Source organism: Odocoileus virginianus, chromosome 2 (genome assembly GCF_023699985.2).
Source record: "Odocoileus virginianus isolate 20LAN1187 ecotype Illinois chromosome 2, Ovbor_1.2, whole genome shotgun sequence".
Taxonomy (NCBI): domain Eukaryota; kingdom Metazoa; phylum Chordata; class Mammalia; order Artiodactyla; family Cervidae; genus Odocoileus; species Odocoileus virginianus.
Genome location: NC_069675.1, coordinates 60,241,202 through 60,260,613, shown reverse-complemented (window position 1 = coordinate 60,260,613; position 19,412 = coordinate 60,241,202). Strand labels below are relative to the sequence as shown.

The 19,412-nt window shown below is 39.9% G+C and overlaps 1 protein-coding gene across 1 annotated transcript in view; it reads left to right on the top strand.

Moving 5' to 3' along the window:
• Window positions 1–8,613: 8,613 nt before the first annotated feature.
• The window catches only part of RAB1A (RAB1A, member RAS oncogene family), a 28,641-nt gene continuing 17,842 nt past the window's right edge, over window positions 8,614–19,412 (top strand). Inside the window, exon 1 of the mRNA XM_020916228.2 lies at window positions 8,614–8,913. Within this exon, the coding sequence (XP_020771887.1) occupies window positions 8,891–8,913 (23 nt within the window). The 5' untranslated portion in view covers window positions 8,614–8,890. The remainder of the gene's footprint in view (window positions 8,914–19,412) is intronic.

The following is a 19,412-nucleotide window of genomic DNA, read 5'->3' as shown; positions in this document are numbered from 1 at the left end:
CCATAAGATGAGCCATCATTGAGATTTGTCAGCCAGTGTTGTAGCTGATAAAAGCCTGACACTGTCATATACATATTAGAGAGTAAGTGGCCAGAAGACCATGACTTGCTTTTCTATAGATCTAGAAACTTCACTCACTGTACATTTACTCAGCAATTAAACCATCTTGGGCTTCCCTTGTGGCTCAGCTGGTAAAGAATCCACCTGCAATGAGGGAGAACTGGGTTTGATCCCTGGGTTGGGAAGATCCCCTGGAGAAGGGAAAGGCTACTCCACTATTCTGGCCTGGAGAATTCCATGCACTGTAGTCCATGGAGTCACAAAGAGTTGGACGCGACTGAGCGACTTTCACTTTAAAATGTCTTAGGCACTGTGGAAAGTGCTTTGAGAGACATGAATATCTTTTGAAGGACACATTAAACACCTTTGTCCTGAATACATTCTTTTATGGAGAAAGATGAGCAATACCTGTGTTCAGTATAATTGACCATCTGTTAAAATATATTTATTGATTTTACAAACAAGTCAAACACTAGGTATATATAGAAAATCTGTTATAGGCTAAGCCCTGGAGATGCAAAGAAGTTTTACAATCCTCAAGAAGCATACATGGAAAGGAAACTAACAAAATACCCAGGCCAACAGAATTGTGAAGGGCTCAGTGCTGTTGGTAGTGGAAGCTCAGAGGAGAGAGAAATCATTTCCCACTGGATGGTCAAGAGGGACTTCCTGGAGAGAAAGGGGACTTAAAATTGCATCGTTAGAATGGGTGTGACTTAGAGAAATGGGAAAAGGAGGTGTACCTCTGGGCTAGATGCTAGAGAGGGAAACTTCAGAGGGAGTTGACATCTTTGAGGTCTCCTCTATGGCAGGCACTTTCACAAACATTGTCTTCATTTAATCACCTCAAAAAAATGTGGAGGACAGTGATGGCAATGAGGTCTCTGCTCTCAAGGGTACAAATTTTATGCTTAAAACAATTAGAAAACAATAGAAGCTGTTAGAGAAGAGAATACTAGACTGAATACTAGACTGAATATAATCAAGTGTAGTTCAGCTCTTAATTTGTTAATGGATTTGCGGGATAGATTGAGGCTTCCCTGGTGGCTCAGATGGTGAAGAATCTGCCTGCAATGCAGGAGACTGGGGTTCGATCCCTGGATCAGGAAGATTCCCTGGAGAAGGGACTGGCTACCCACTCTGGTATTCTTGCCTGAAGAATTCCATGGACAAAGGAGCCTGGTGGACTATAGTCCATGGGGTCCCAAAGAGTTGGACATGAGTGACTAACACGAACTCTTTTCTGGTTTTAGTAACTGAGTCCAGAAGCTGGGCTGACTGAGATCAGGTCGGTACCTGAGAACTGGGGAAGATCAGGCTGTTGGAGGTATGCTCTATTGGAGGTCCAGGTTGACTGGCTGAGAGCCCTTTGTCATCTGGCACCTTGTGTATCTGGTATTGTTCTGAGAACTATTTAGGGAACTTTCAATCTGATTTTATTCAACACACCTCTGACTTGCCCTACTGATTGCTGAACAGTGTGGTGGCCTTGGCAGCACAGAAATATTGCAAATTGGAGACAACTTCACAGGGGGTTGAAGTCAAGGAACTAGGCATTCAGAGGGAGTTCTTTTGAGAGGATCAAAGGCCTGCAGTTTGGTATCCATGGCAGCCATAGTACACTGTAGCCAATCTCTTCCTTTGTCCTTTCTTCCTGCTGACCTTTCCTGGGTAGATAGCAGTTTCTTATCTGTTATGCATCAAGGCATTGTACCTCTTTCTGGGAAGATGGACTGAACTTTATTTTTGGCTGAAGAAAAAAGCAGAAAAGATTTAAGTAATCCTAGATGATTCTAAGGGCTTCCCTGATGGCTCAGTGGTAAAGAATCTGCCTGCCAAGCAGGAGACATGGGTTCTATCCCTGGCTCAGGGAGATCCCTTGGAAAAGAAAATAGCAACCTGCTCCAGCATTCTTATCTGGGAAGTCCCATAGACAGAGGAGCCTGGCGGGCTACAGTTCATGGGGTTGCAAAGAGTCGAACATGACTGAGCAACTAAACAGCTGCAGCAGCACTTACTAATAAGGCAATGCTTTCCTGAGGAGCCAATCAATGAATATGTTGGATATTTATTAGGTATAAAGTACTATGCTATGTGCTGGTGGGAAGGGATACAGAGTTTGATAAGGTGTGGTCCCTCCTCTCATGGAACTCATAGTCTAGCTGGAAAAACAAAACACATACATAAAATATTATAACTAATGATATGTATTGCTGTGCAATAGAACTTTCCATGAGGATGGAAATGTTCCACAGTGTGCATTGTCTAATAAAGTAGACATTAGTCACATGCAGCTGTTGAGCATCTGAAATGTAGATAGGGCAACTGAAGTGAATTTTTAACTTACTTAATTTTTTTAAATTAAATTAAATTAAATTATTTTATTTTTGGTTGCACTGGGTCTTCATTGCTGTGTGCAGGCTTTCTCTAGTTGCAGTGAGAAGGTGCTTCTCATTGCAGTGACTTCTCTTGCCAAGCACGGACTCCTGGTGAGAGGACTCAGTAGGTGCTGCTCATGGGCTCTACAGCATGGGCTCAGTAGTTGTGATGCACAGGCTTAGTTGCTCTGGGGCATGTGGAATCGTCCTGGACCAGGGATTGAACCCATGTCCCCTGTACTGGCAGGTAAATTCTCATCCACTGTGCCACCTGAGTAGCTCAGCTGGAAAAGAATCTATTTTCCAGGCAGGAGGCCCTGGAAGTTCCCCTGGAGAAGGGATAGGCTACCCGCTCCAGTATTCTTGGGCTTCCTTGTGTGGCTATGATGGTAAAGAATCCGCCTGCAATGTGGGAGATCTGGGTTTGATCCCTGGATTGGGAAGATCCCCTGGAGAAGGGCTTGACCACCCACTCCAGTATTCTTGCCTGGAAAATCCCCATGGACAGAGGAGCCTGGCAGGCTACAGTCCATGGGGTCGGGCATGACTAAGCACAACACAGCACAGTGCCACCAGGGAAGTCCCAACTTACTTTTTTTTAAAGTATATTTATTTATTTATTTGGCTGCACTGGGTCTTAGTGGCATGATCTTTGATCTTTGTTGGTGCGTGCAGGATCTGTAGTCGTGGCATGCGAAATCTTAGTTGTGGCATGTGGGATTTAGTTCCCCGAGCAGAGATTGAACCTGAGTCCTCCTGCATTGGGAGTGCAGAGTCTTAGATACTGGATCAATAAGGAAGTTCCAGCTTACTTTTAATTATTTTAAATAACCATATGTGGATCATGGCTTCCGAATTGGACAGCTTTGTATGAGGCATTATGAAAGCACTAAAAAAAGGAGCTGAGGTAAACAAAAGGGCAAAGGTTAACCCCCTTTAGGTTGATGTTGACAGCAAAGGCTGCCAGGAAGGGGTGTGGTTATAGCTGGGTCCTAGGAATATACAGAATTCCGATATCAGAATAAGAAGTTATTAGGTTGGTGCAAAAGTAATTGTGATTTTTGCATTGTTGAAATCAGCTATTTGATATTGGGATACATTCTTAAATAAATGTGGTTACATCATTTTAACATGCACTTTTCACTTTATGTTTTTTGCTAATGATGTATTACTTTCTGTTTATTGTATATATATATATCTTTTACACTGTGGAAACACTAGACAAAAAACAAATATGAGTGATTTTATTTGCATTCAAAATGGGTCGTAAAGTAGTGGAGATAACTCACAACATCAATAACGCATTTGGCCCAGGAACTGCTAATGAATGTTCAGTGCAGTGGTGGTTCAAGAAGTTTTGCGAAGGAGACAAGAGTCTTGAAGATGAGAAGCAAAGTAGCCAGTCATCGGAAGGTGACAACCAGCAATTGAGAGTAATCACTGAAGCTGATCCTCTTACAACTACATGAGAAGTTGCTGAAGAACTCAAGTTCAACCATTCTGCAGCCATTCGGCATTTGAAGCAAATTGGAAAGGTGAAAAAACTTATTAAGTAGATGCCTCATGAACTGACCGCAAATTAAGGGAAAAAAAATCATCATTTTGTAGTGTCATCTTCTTTTTTTCTACACAATAACAACGAACCATTTCTTGATTGGCTTGTGACATGCAACGAAAAGTGGATTTTCCACAACAGCCAGTGATGAACAGCTCAGTGGGTGGACTGAAAAAAAGCTTCAAAACACTTTTCAAAGCCAAACTTACACCAGAAAGGTCATAGTCACTGTTTGGTGGTCTGCCGCCCATCAGACAAGGATACTGGAGTGGGTAGCCAGTCCCTTCTCCAGGGAATCTTCCTGATCCAGGGCTCGAACCCGTGTCTCCTGCATTGCCGGCAGATTCTTTACCATCTGCTGTGTATGTGTGTGTGTGCTTTTCAGAAGGGGTACAGTTTCTGGTAGTTCTAATGCTTCCACACCAGGGCAGCTTTAACTCTGACCTCAAATCACATAGCACTGCCTGTCTTCCTCCTTCTCTACACTACTCCAAGCCCCTCTTCTGTTCTCTGACTTGGCTGGGATCTTGTTCCCAAGTTGTCAGTTAAACTGGATATCTCTGGACCACTTTAAGCCCCTCACTTCCCTTCACACCCTCAGATTCTATCTTCTCCTCTCTGAAATTGCCCCTCCCTTCCGTTTTATAGAATATACCATCTCTCTCTTTTAAAAATTTATTTTATCGAAATATAGTTGATTTACAATGCTGTGTTAATTTCTGCTGTATAGCAAAATTCAGATATACAATGATTCAGATATATATATATATATATATATATATATATATTTCATATTCTTTTCCACGGTGGTTTGTTACAGGATAGTGAATATAGTTCCCTGTGCTATATAGTAGGACTATTCTATATATAATAGTTTGCATCTGCTAATCCCAAATCCCCAAATCTATCCTCCCCCTACTCCCCAGCCATTGGCAACCACAAGTCTGTTCTCTATATCTGAGTCTGTTTCTGTTGTAAAGAACACAACATCTCTTGCCTAAATGAATCTACCTTTAAACTAATCTCCCTACCTCCAGTTTCCATGGAACTCCAGAGTGCTTCCTTTAGAATACTGAGGTAGTCTCCTTACTTCCCTTCTTGGAAACTTTCTTGGTTCTCTACTGCCCAGTGAAGAAGGCTGAAACTCTTTAACAGGTATTTGGAGCTCCCCACCATCTCGCTTTAATCTAAATATCACCCACCTCATCTCCCATGGAACCTGTGATTACCATTCCCTAAACACATGGGTGTCTTCACATTTCTAGGCTTGTGCTCACTTTCTTTTGTCATTCTGGTATAAATGGCTCCCTCTCCCCGACCTCTGCCAATGATTAAAATTTTATTCTTTTTCAAGACTTAATTCAAATATCACCTCCTTCATGAAAGCATTCCCAATAGTTTGAGTTGAAATTATTTCCCTCCTCTGTACTTCCATCCCATATCATTTTTGAAGGTCAAGTTCGTAATCCAGGTATAATTTATACACTATCAAATTTACCCCTTTTAGGTATATAGTTCTACGAGTTTTGACAAGGCATATATAGTTGAGTAACTAACCATCACCACAAAGAAGCAATAGAGTCTTTCCATCAAACCCCAAAGTTCCCTTGTGTCTCTTTGTGAACCAATTCCCTCCTCCCATTCCCAGTTCCTGGCAGTCACTGATCTGTCCCTATACACATTGTATCATTTAAATTTATTTTTGCATTTCCCTCTCCAAGCCTTGTTTGTATACACATCTTTCTCTCAATAGGTTGTTATCTCACAGACAGAGAACTGTAATCATTCACTTCTGTATTCTTTATGGTTCCAAGCATATTTATTACATGGCAGGTCATAAATATTTGATAAAAGAAAAAGGGAAGAAAAGGAAAAGAAAGGAAGGAAAAAAGGAAGAAAAAAAAAAGAATGAGCCAAATAGCAAATGGACATACAGCCCTAGGAGAGTTAACAATAGGGCAACCAACAGGCCTCATGCTAGTTTAATGAATTATTGAGTTATTAATCTGAACTATGAAAGTAGCTACTCTTAAACATCTCATATAAAATATATTGGGACTCCCCTGGTGGTCCAGAGCTAAGAATCAGCCTTGCAATGCAGGGGACGTGGGTTCAATACCCAGTCAGGGAACTAAGATCCCATGTGCCACAGGATAACTAAGCCCAGTGCTGCTACTGAGCACACATGCTGTGGAGCCTACGTGTCACACTAGAGGAGCCTGCGTGCCGCGGATAAGATCTGATGCAGCCAAAAATCAACCAATCAAATATTAAAATAAAATATATTAAGATTCGAATCAGCAAAACTGACACTTGGGGGAAGGAAGTCAATGTAAATGGCATACAAGGTGTAGTATGGGTTTCCCTTATAGCTCAGTTGGTAAAAAACCTGCCTACAATGAAGGAGATCCAGGTTCGATTACTGGTTTGGGAAGATCCCCTGGAGGAGGAAATGGCAACCCACTCCAGTATTCTTGCCTGGAGAATCCCATGAACAGAGGAGCATGGCAGGCTATAGCCCATGGGGTTGCAAGAGTTGGACTCGACTTAGCAAGTAAACCACCACCATGGGGTGGGAAATGTCTGCGCACCACTGCCTCTAAGCTCCTTGCATTCTATTAATACATCACAACTAGGATATAAAGCATTCTGTCTTTGGTATACAGCAGGTATTTTTAAAACTTTCAGGGAGAAAGGTAGTTACTATTTACCAAGTATCCTCAAAGTCACTGTATTATATGCTTTATAATGTTTTGTTTAATTCTCACAACTACTCTCTCACTTAGGTTAAAAGCTATTGGTTATTTGTTGGGAAAGGAAATAAATAATTAAAGTATAGCCAGGTGGCTCAGTGGTAAAGAATCAGGAGATGTGGGTTTGATCACTGGGTCTGGAAGATCCCCTAGAATAGCAATCAGCAACCCACTCCAGTATTCTTGCCTGTGAAATCCCATGGACAGAGAAGCTTGGCGGGTTCCACAGGGTCACAAAGAGCCAGACATGACTTAGAGACTAAATAACAACAACAATATTATGGGTATACCTCCAAGAAGAGGAACAGGTCAAATTTTTTATCTTTGGCTCAAGATGAATTCTTCAGAGGTTTTCTGAGTTTTTCTTCTGTGCAATCACAATAAGCAGGAAGAGACGAGAGTCTAGGATAAAATACACTTTTTGATGACTATCATTGGTCCATTCAGGGTATTTTCCTGATGTGTTGATCACATTCACGTCAGAAGCCAACATGATGAAAAGGAATTCTAGCCTACAGTTTGATGAGGTGGTCCACTAAAGCACATGTGTTCTATTTGTGTGCTAAAGGGGTACAGTGGGTAAATAGGTAGAAACAAAAACTGCTTTCCTTCCATATTTTGATGTTATGGGAATCTGAAGTGATCTAGCAGTCAGTCAGTCTTTGGAGATAATTTTCTTGGTTCTAAGAACAAGTTGGAAGATAAACTTTGACCAGTGCTCTTTGTAATTAAGTAACTCAAGATAAAATGTTAAAGTTCAGTGGAGATGTAAATTCCTGAGCTGATTAAAAAGAGCTGTTAATATGGTTTTTAAAAAATGTGTTCATGTTACTTCTGGAGTTTCCAGGCATTATACAGTAATGATCTGCACTATCGCTTACTACTTTCCAATCTTGTAGAATGGTTCAGAATTAAATAGCAACTAAAAATAAGTACATTTCAACCCGAAGGCTGGAACCAGGGCAGGAAGATTACTAATTTTTGTTTGGCTCAGGGTTGTGTCCTGTCCACGCAATGCGGAGGCAGTAAAAGGTGTGGGGTTAGAGATGGAAATGTTTCAGGAAGGTAAATCTGGATGTGAGTCCAAATGGCTTGGGGCAGAGAAGAGGCAGAGGCAGATAGTCCACTCGGAGACTGCTGCAATATTCAGGCTGAAGTGATCAAGCAGGGCTGGAAAGGGAATAGTAAGAAATAAAAAAATAAAATGGTCGTGCCAACACTGGTCCGGCGTTGGGTGAGTGAGGAAGAGAACGGAAAAGAAAGGCTTCGTGTTTTCCAGAGACCCAAAGTTTTCCGCAGAGGCCCCTCGAGTCTTCTTCCATCTTTAGAGCAGACATCCTGGGACCAGCGGGGAAACTCAAGCCTGAAGCAGGTCAGACAAGCAAAAGGCACACAGGAGCCGAGACCCCTAGTTCCCCTTCCCTCCGCCTACACTCTCAGGCCGTCCCTCGGGCTCCGACCCCTCTCTCTCCAGCCCGCAGGGTCCCGGGATCCCCACCCCCTTCTTCCGCCAGCTGCCGGCACCGCCCTCTGTCCCTCCCCTCCCCTTCCCCCCTCCCCCTCCCCCGTGGGGCGCTGACTCGCCCGGCTGCCACGTCTCACTGATGACATCACCAGGGCCGCTCGGCCTTAGCCAATCCGCTAGGGGGAGTCCGAGCGAAGTCCTAGCCAGCGAGTCAGCCGGGAGGGGAGCGGGGAGGGGCGGAGCGGGGGGGGGCGTGGAGAGAGGGGGGAATGGGGCGAGCGACAACCCCTCGAGTACGCGTGCGCCCGAGGCGCGGGGCTTGGCGGGAAGCTGAGTCCAGGTCTTGGAGCTGCACCGTGGTTCCCCAGCGCCCGCAGCCGCGCTCGCAACTCTCTTTCCCGGCATGCCACGCGGTGCGGCCGCCCTTTGGGCTGTGTAAAGGCCCCTCGGTCTAAGGCTTTCCTATTTCCTGGTTCGCCGGCGGCCATTTTGGGTGGAAGCGATAGCTGAGTGGTGGCGGCTGCTGATTGTGTTCTAAGGGGACGGAGTGGGGTAAAGACGTTTGCTCTCCCGGAACAGCCTATCTCATTCCTCTCCTTCGACTACCCGTGGCGCGGAGAGTCAGGGCGGCGGCTGCAGCAGCAAGGGCGGCGGTGGCGGCGGCGGCAGCTGCAGTGACATGTCCAGCATGAATCCCGAATAGTGAGTGCAGGAGAGCAGCGGTCGGCTGGGTCCGTGGGCCACCTTGGGAAGGCTTAGAGGGGGCGAGGAGGGCGGAGGAAGGGGCTTCGGCCTCGGTGAGGTGAGGGTGATGGGGCTGGAGAGGTTGGCGGCCGGGAGTCGGGCCCCATTGTCTGACGGAGGAGGGGCGGTCGAGGGGAGGGGTCAGGCCGGAGGGGTGAGCCGCCTGGGCCTGGACCCTGTTTGGTTGTAGTACTGGCCTGAGTGCCGGGCCGGTGTGTAGGGGCAGTCGGCGAAGAGGGTTGGGGCGTCTGGGAGTCGGTGGTGGGGCCGTGGGAGGGGGTAGCTTCTCCTGGAGGCAGTGACTTTTCAAGGAGGGCCAGTTTTTTAAGGGGTGGGGATGAGGTGAGATAACTCTCAGAGGGCATTGTCAGACCCTGCGCCCGCGCTCTGCGGAGCTGTCAGAACCGTCGGGGTGGAAACCAGCTTTACTTGTAAATCTTGAGCTTGTTGGCTATCTCTTCCACCCTCCTCTCCAGGTTGCAGGTAATATGGATGCTTTTCAGGGCTGCGTGGGATTAAGGGGAATGAGTAGATGGTGAGAAGCGATTTAAACATTTTAGTTCTGTTTTTTAGTTATTTCCTGGAGTTCTTTACGAACTCAGCGGGCCCATTGCCTTCCTGGGCGTTCGTGAGAATTTTTTTTTAGAGGACACTTAAGTCCTTTTGCCTTGTGTAGGTCAAGGGAAAAACATAACAAAACACTAGCACTAAACCTAGGGACATCTTTGTGATATTACCAAATAAAAGACTTTGCCGTAAAGTTGCAAGAAAAACGAATGGGCCCTTTGATAGATAGATCTGTAGGTTTTGAATTACCTACTTGAACGCTTGCAGATAGGGAATGAGGTTCCGTGACGTGTCATGAAAAGTTAATGCATTTCTTTTTCTTGCTTCCTCAAGAAGTCACCACAGCAGATGTGGCACACCCGTCACCTTTCCTGGGAACCGGTATTTCTTAGGAAGACTTTGTTGGGTTCTCCTTAATGGCCCTGAAAAATATCCTACTACACTTTGCATTTTGAAATTGGTGAATAATTGAAGGAGATTTAATTGGTATTCCTCCTCGGTGTCAGAAGGATCTGGGGGGAGATGGGGAATTTTTTAAAGCAGAGATCAGTCTTTGACCCAAATGTTGAGTTTATTTGCTGTTTTGTTCAATTACTGCTAAATATTTCCCCTAAAAGGTCTACCCATGGGTTTAGCTGCCTGTCATGTGTGTGTCACATGGCTCTTGCAAAATGCATTCTGACTTCAAGTTTTGTAATACTGTGGTTTGACGCTGAAATGTCCCTTTCTGTTCTAAACAGAAGCCCTAGTACTTTATTAAAATTTTATATACTTCAAGAAGTTGAAGATAGTGTTCTAATAGTGTCTTATTTGCTATGCTGGCAGTTTTTTTTTTCAAGGGCTCCAAGGACAAAGTTGGTTTTGCATAGTTGGACAGAGTTGAACTTGAGGTCTCTAATTAAGAAGTTGTCCTGGCAACAGTAAAGTACATGGGTTTTCCATTTTATGGAGGTTTGTCTTCTGTTCAGGGAGTTTCTTAACTTTGCTGCATGTATATAGTACTGTAATGAGGATTAATTGAACAGAACCATGACAAATGATTTAGACTCGGAATTTATTTCTCCTTTTGTAAAACGGGACAACAGTGTTTATTCCTATCGGGGATATGTATATGTAAAAGAATTTGGTAAACTGTAAGAGCAGGGTGCATCATTGTATAAGGTTTTCCAGTCATGGTAAAATTTAGGAATATAACCCTTATCCTCAAGGAATTTATAATGGAATACAAAAAAATAGATATTATACGTGTTAAATAACAGTCGACACGGCAAGTTCCAGATGGGTGACATGGATTGGAACCACCAGATTTTAAAAGAAGTTGTGGGGTTGTGGTTGGCTGGTACGGTTCAGGAAGACCTTATAGAGAATAAATCAGTAACGGAATTATTAGCATTCTATTTGGAGAAGCAGAGGGAGTGAGAAAGATTGTTCAGGAGGGAAGAAGAAAGAATGGTTAATAAATGACAGGGATAGTAATTCTTCAGTAGCGTGTCAAGCCATCCTTTATTTTGAGGGTTCTAGATTAATGACCTCAACAGAATCAATCCCAGAAATCATTTTTATATTTTTATGGCATGGAGTGTGCCCAGTACCTGGGCTACTGTATTTATATTCTAGGCTGTCTCTTAAGTAAAATAACCTCGTAGCTTGGGAAAACCTTTGGAAAAGCAGTAGTGAAAAGTACTTAAGGTGAGAACAGGTGATATTTTATTATGAAAGGTCACAAAGGCAACCAGCAAGCAGATTTTTAGAATCTGACTTCAGCAATTTCTTCTTATCTTTAATCAAGCTTATTAGCATCATTAAAGTAATTAGAAAAAAATTGGGAACTAGAGAAAAGAAGGAAATTCTTAGAGTTTAATCATCCAGACACAAGCCCGTTTGCTTTAAAACCGTGTTCTAAACTTTAAAATCAAAGGGTTTTTTTTTATATTAAGTTAAAACTTTTAATGGACGAGTGCCTTTTATGATTCCACAGTGTTACCCTAATAGCAAACATTTATGGCCACTTATTATATGCCAGGTACAATATATGCATTATATAATACACATGTATCATAGTGGACACTTTATATGCTAATTTGAAACAATAGTATACAAGGGAATATTTATAGGTGCACCCCAGGTGTTTCTTGTTTTGGTTTGTCATGTTCTTCTTACTCCTTATAGAAGCTTTTAAAATCTGCTGTATGGGTGCTGCTGAATTTGATAATGAAAATGTGTTCTTGACAAAAGTTTGGTTCTCCGAATGAACAAGATTTTAGATTTGTTTAGGTTGACACGATTACCTGTTGGTAGCTTTATTACTAAATGCTTTTATTTTGTAATCTTTGAGTTTTTGGTTTGGGAGTGAGGAGAATAAGAAATATGTCCATCAATGATTAATTTGAAGGTTTTTCTTTGACTGCTTTCCATGTTGTTTGGCTGATTTGGGATAAATGGTCCTAGGTTATCTTTATTAGCAGAAATTAAGGGTAATGACTGACTCATTTGAACTTCAAATACTACAAACAAAATGCAACCAGAGTGGAGTCTGAGCAGTGGAAAAAGTAGATGGAAAGCATCAAAGCTCTTTTTTTTTTCCTGGAGATTTGAAGAAAGATTTTAATTTTCCTGAGCAAGGAGGTGAAGTAGGCAGTGATTATTTCAGCACACTAGTTAAGAAATACTTAACATTATTCTCATACCAGAAGCATTTTTCCTAATCCACTAGCTTCTGTTGGATTTTTTTTTAGTGTCAAAGTCATTTTGGCTGCTTCATCTATAAGGAGTATGTTAAGAATGAAATATGTGTACCTATCTCAACCAGTTAACTCCAGTCGGAAGACCTAAATGTAGTAGTGTCTTTGGATTGGCTAGTTTTTGGGGTTTTTTAAGATCACATTTTTTTGACATGTACAAACTTCATTTATATATTTTTGGCTGCTCTTAGTCTTTGTTGCTGCACGAGGGCTTTCTCTAGTTGCAGCGAGCGGCGGCTGCTCTCTAGGTTGGGTGCCCTTGCTTCTCGTTGGGGTGGCTTCTCTTGTTTCAGAGTTGTGGCACAGGGACTCATTCATTGTGGCTCATGGGCCCTGGAGCGTGCAGGCTTCAGTCCAGAGGGCTCAGTTGCTCCACCATATGTGGAATCTTCCTGGAGCAGGGATGGAACCCATGTCTCCTGCATTGGCAGGTAGATTCTTATCCACTGTGCCACCAGGATAGTCCCTGGATCAACTAGTTCATTGCAGAAAAATTTGTGAAAGAAAAAAAAAATCTTAAAACTTGTTTTATTACGTTTTAACAGAATTATGGCATGTTTTAATCAGTCGCCTAAACTTTGTTTTCTATCATGGTAGATTCAAGGAACATTTGACTTTTTTTTTTTTTTTTTTTTGCCAGTGCTATGCTTTGAATAAGTCTATCTTTTTTTTTTGTTGTTGTTATAAGTCTGTCTTTTAACTTAGGGATTTGAAAGTAAAAAGTTAATCAGTTCTATTATCTGGCTAACAGTGTAATTTCATTGATAAATACATCATTACTGCCTTTTACGTAATTTTTAGTTAGAATTTTTTTATTAGAAAAGAAGCAGAAACCAACTAAAAATAGGTTTTTTTTCTGTTGGCTGCTTTGGTGACTTTTTGATGGTGTTAGTAGTGATTTGGGAAATTCAAAGAAGTTTAAAGAAGTATTCTCACTGTCCAGAATATGACTATTTAATGTCTGTAGAGAATCAGTGTATGTAATTTCTCTGCATAGTGTAAGTTGCCAGTAGCTATGTAGACTTTCCACAAAATGCATTTTAAGAGTTTGGTGTGAGTAGATGATCTTGTAGGATCATTTAAAGAAACTGAAATTTTACATTAAAATTTCTTCTTTTCATCACGAATAGGTTAAAGTATAGGATGTTGACAGTGTCTTATATATTCAGAGTTTTTTTTTTTTTTTTTTTTAAGATAGAAGAGCTTTAGAATCAGGTGTTTTCTTGCCAACTGTTTAGTTGACTTTTAAAGGGAATTTTGCTTTGTGAGTGATTTTAGTGTTTCAATTTTTGTTCTAGAAGCAATAAGTGATTTATCTAAGTGATGTAACAAGTGCTTACTTAACCTCTTGTTATATTCATATCCTATCAGCAATCGCTTGACTGTGTATATGTTTTTGCTCTCCTTGGCAACTTCTGACTACATACATGATGGTTTTACCACTTGTAGTTGTAATAGTTAAGTTTCATTTTTGATAGTTAAGCGCTTCCTTTTGCTGTTACCTACTCTTGTCTCTTTCCTAATGTATGAAAATGGGGTTAAATAAAATGCTTTTTTAAGATTCTGAAATTTTTTAAAATTTGCAAAAAAAAAAAAAAAGATGAGGAGAAACTAAAAATAGGTGTAGGATGCCAGTGCCTGAGATACCTTAGATATGTTGACTTTCCTGCTTTTTACCACTGTTCGTCTGAACTGCATTTTGAAGTTTTAGTAAGAGTTAGACAAAATGACAACCTCCCTGCCCTGCTCTAGGAGAGCAGAACAGTCAGACTTTTCCACTGTTTTCTTGTAGAAGGTGGGGCTGAGGAGAGATTGCTTCTTTGATATCAGGAATAGAATTCAGGGAAGAAAACCGAGGACTTGGCTTTTCCTTGGACCCACCCTGTAATGTTTCAAATTATAAAAGGGTAGTGGTGTAATGATACTTAAAGGGAAAATAATCCTGAGGCTTTAGGGAGCCAGAGAATAAATGTTTGTTGGTTTGTTTACTTAAATATGTGAAGAAATAGGGTACAAAGGAGAAGTAGGAAATGAAATTTTCCTTGGTACTTTTGTGACTGATGGTTCGGTTGGTCAGAACACCCCACTGTATTAAATCCAGGGTTGCTGATAGGTTCCAGTTAGTTTGCTCTGTTCCGTATTTATAGATTTTGACAGGTAGTATTACTTTTCCTCATAAGAACCACTCTTTGGAAACATTATTTTTAATAATAATAACTACTAATTGACAAGTACTTACTCTCTGTGCCAGCTGCTTGGCTAGGGTCTTCACATAGGGCATTTTATGCACTCTGTACCTCAGATTAGTGAGCTTTACAAATGAGATTGAGTGAATTATATAATTGAAGTTTTCCAGGACAGTGATGAATTTAACTTGTCTGACTGTATTTTCTTTGAATAACAATAGTACTTAAATGGAATTATTACTTGTACTTGCTGCTCTGCCCATTTAGGGCAGTTATTCCTAACCCATTTATGGTCATGTACCCTTGGGAATATTTGATAAACACTGTGGATCTGTTGCCTATGTATATACATACTCATAGCATTCTGCATAAAGTTGCAAGCTATTCACATTCCCTAAGTGTATTCATGAACCTCAAAGTTATAAATGCCTGATGTAGAAGATTGAAAACAGAAAAGAGAATTTTCACTACCATTCTTTTGAAATGTAGAAACCCAAGGGGGACAGATTTTAATTTTAAATCCGGGATCTTGAACTAATTTCAAAATGTGAGATTTGTTTGGGTATGGCTTATTTTCATGACCTAGTCTGTGCTTTTCTTTTCTTCTCCTTTTATTAAAATGTTTACCTGTTTGTTTCTCATTAAGTTATTGATACATGAAGTGTTTCCAAGATTCTTGAAACAAAGATACACTAAGTTCAAACAGCATTAATGTTCACATAAACAACAGTGTCATCTCTGTAGTATCTTTATTGCTGTAAAATTCATATGGATGTAATTAGGGTAAATGCCTAGATCAGAGGAATATGTGATATATTCTCAATTGAATTATATGGAATTTATAAAAGTAGTTAAATTTATAAAAGGATAGTTCAAGCAACTTTGTCAAATTATTATTTAGTGCTTAATTTATAGGTTGGTGGCTGGCATTTGTCCTCATAAAGAGCAATTGGGTTCATCACTTACTAAAGCTAATGAAGTCAGAACTCCAAAATTTACCATGCTGTTTTGAGCTGAGCTTACTCTCTACTAAAACAAATGTTCTAAGTTAATTTAAGCAGTAAGTTACACTTTATATTTGTTCAGGTTCTGTGTGCTAGTTCATAGATGGCTGATTCATTCTGATAGGTTTTATATATAAAGTAGGACTTACATACTGACTTTATTATCATCTGAGAGTATAAAACATTATCACTGAGGGAATTGGTGAGAAATGGTGGGGAAAAGAAACCAAGCCAGAATTTTGAGTTGAAAACCATAGGTTTAAGTTCAGACTACCACTACTTCATACAGTCCATTTATGCCTTTTGAGCTTGTTAAAGTTTTTCTAACACATTTAATCATCAAACATGGATCACTGACCTGTCTCTCTGAAAAATTTTTTCAGTACAGATATTTAAAATCTTTCTGTGAGCATACACTTGCACACACACGTAGGCACACAACACGCAAAAATCTAATTTCCGTGGAGAAAAAGCTTGATAAAGAAAACAGCCAGCCTTTTGTCATCAGACTATGCTAGGAGTTGAGGGGTTTTAATTTTTTAACTATACAACATAGACTTTGCTTCCAGGTGCTTACCAGTTAGTTAAGATGACTCAAACTTAAGCAAGTATAATCAATTTAACAGTATTAGTGCAAATTAAATCTTGTGATTTTTTTGTAAAGAATAGAATGGCATAATAGTGCAAAAAAATTGGAGAAGAGGCCTAGGATTTCAGTTATTGACAGAAAGTTATGTTGATTTAGGAGAACAGAGCACTGAGGAGGACTCTCCAGAAGCCCTGGTGCTAGTCCTGAGTTAAGGCCAATAGGAAACAACTTGAGTTCCCGCCTCTAGTCAGAAATTTTACATAGGTCCATTATTTCCCCTAGTCCAGTGAAGAAATAGGGTCCTAATTTTACAGGAGTCGGAGGCAAAGAAGAGTTAAATGACTTGCCCAAGGCATTCAGAGTAAGCAAATAGAATTGGAATTTTAACTCAAGGGCCTATGATTTTACAGTCCAAGTACGCGGTTTCCAGTTACTGTGTGTGGTTAACTTCTAGGAACTTGAAATTAAGCCATTTAATTAGGCAACTAGTATTTTTGTGGTCAGTTATGTCTAAAATTCTTGATTGGAGAGGTCTTAAAAATGTTAAGAAAGTATACATATATCCCCTCCCTTCTGTGGCTGATTCTTGTTGAGGTTTGACAGAAAACAACAAAATTCTGTAAACCAGTTACCCTTCAATAAAAAAATAAATTAAAAAAAATGTTAAGGGTTTGTGAGGTACGTATTGTTAATAGGCCTTTGATTTTCTTCACATCTTGTGTTTGGTTGATCTTTAGAGCTTCTCTCGACTTGAAGTTAATTATTGTTATCCATTTTCAGTTTTTCTACCCTCATGACTTTTTTTTTTTTTTCCCCTCATGACTATTCTTGACCACTTGGTGCCTTAAAGTCGTGCAAGCCTTTTCTGTGAGAAAAGCAGGTAAAGCAAAATGCCTTTCTTTTACTGGAGAGGTAGGCTTATTTGCTGCAGACCATTTTACTATTGTATGTGTTGCTAGTTGTGATCATTGTACTTAAAACTGTTAGCTGGTAATTTTTGCACTTTTATTTTATATTATAAATTAAACTGGTAAACTCCTGTGATAATTTGTCACACATCATCTGTACAGAAACTTTGGATAAACAACTTCAACGTTTTTGTCTGTCGGTCTTGAGTTTTTTCTTCAGGTTACATCCTGGATTGGAGGGAGGAAGGGACAATATTAATTGCCACTTATTGTGTTCCTGTAATGTACCAGACACTGCTAAATATTTTAGAGGCAGTATTTATAATCTTGACCAGAGCCTAATCAGGTGGTTCAGGTGTGTGCATGTGTGCTCAGTGGTGTCCGACTCTTTGCGACCCCATAGACTGTAGTCCTCCAGGCTCCTCTGTCCATGGAATTTTCCAGGCAAGAATACTGGAGTAGGTTGCCGTTTCCTGCTCCAGGGGATCTTCCCAACCCAGGGATCGAACCCTCATCGTTAGTGTATCCTGCATTGGCAGGTGGATTCTTTATCACTGAGCCACCTGGGAAGCCCTCTAATTGGGTGGTAGTATGCTAATTAAGTCTTTTTACAGATGAAGAAATAGAGCCTCATAGTGATAGGTGAGTACCTTGCCTTAAGATTTTCTAGCTAGTATTTGATGGAGCCTGAATTCAAATACAGGTCTTTCCAGCTTTAAAACCCATGCAGGCTTTGAAAGGTAAGGAGGTTGTGGACACTTGGTGTGTTTTTCAGCAAATGTTTACTGTTAAATACGTTTCAAGACCATTTATTCTTTTGTCCTCTTGTATGGCTTACCACTTCCAATCAGCCAAAGTTTCTCTCATTTTCAGAATTCCAGCTTTGGGTTTTTGGAACACTTTTAAATGGTGCCTAAAATGGAACCTCGGAAGTTAATCTATTGTCTCTAAATACATTTTATTTAATTGTGGTTTTAGTGGTCAATTGTGGGGAGAGTTGTTTTTTTAATTGCTTGGCTATTTTCTTAAATATGAAGGAAAGACTGTTGCCCTCTCAGATTCTTAATTGTTGATTTTGATTAAGGTTGTTTTTGGCCATTACTGAAGGTTTATTTATTTCTTTTTATTAATTTAATCAGAAAAGTAGTATATGCTCTATAAAATTCAAACAATACAGTTGAAGCATATGAAAAAGTTCTTACCTCTTTTCTCTAGCCTAATGATCAATTTTGAATTGTGTTCTGTGGATCATACTTAAAGTGAGTAAAGAAGAGTTGATGTCATGCACAATTATTGCAGCTCCAAAGTTTTATTAATCATTTTAAACCCCAAACACTAATTGGCTAATGTGTAGTTTAAAGATGAATTAAAATTTGGCCCACTATATCATAATCATGACTTTTGTTTTAAATTTGTAAAATGAGCTTAGTTTTAGGCTGTTTTAGTATGATTTTATAAAAAGATACAACTACATGTTTCATGTCATACAAGTGAACTTGTTATAGGTAAAAGAGAACAAATTACAGGTTCCGTTTAACTTTTTAAAATAGCTGGTCTTTTCTAAGGTATACTTATAGCTGACATTGTGAAATTTGTGTTTTGGGTGTTTCTGTTTGGATAAAAACAATTATATAATTCTCCACTGTTTACTTTTGTCTTCCTTGGTGTGTTTCCAAAGTGTATGTTAAAAGTTGTGTTAATGTCAGTCAACTTTCTTTTGTAACATTTTCATTGACAGGTGAACTGTGTGTGATAATCCAAATTTTATTTGAAGATAAAAAATGTTTATTTTTATTTAATCCAAAAAGTTGATTCATATCTTTGTTGCTTATATTGGGAGTGTGCCAATGCGACCTGCTTTGCCTTGACCTACTGTGCCTACTTACATGTCATTTGTGTTAGGGCAGGTATGCTGGAAGAATTCATTAGGTTGTTCAGTCACTGAATAAGCTATTGATTAAAATTTTTCCTCTTCTCAAATAGCATTTTTTTTTTTCTGATTAGAAAAGTAATAACAGTGTGATTGCAGACATTTTAAAAAGTATAAAGAAAAGACAAGTATAATCATACAGTTTAGAAGTGTCCACTTCTTTCCCCATTTTTTTTGTGTGTACAAATTGTTTTTTTAACAATAATGGATTATACTGGACAAAGATGTTCTATAATCTTTTTACTTAGTAGTATATCATGGTAATAGTCTCTTGATATTATAGAATTCTGAGTAGTATTTTAGATTGAGCAACAAGCAGATTCATCTCCTACTTCCTATTTTATGTATGCAGTTTGGTAACTTCATAAAAAGGAAAACATTTTATCTAAATAGAATTTCGAATGGAAATGGGTTTTAAGTGACTTTTAAAAAATACTCTTCGTGCTCTCAAAATAGTGATTTTTTTTTAAGGTATGGAAAATATTAATGCTTACATGCAGAAATGGCATGGGTATTAAGATTATGTTCAGAC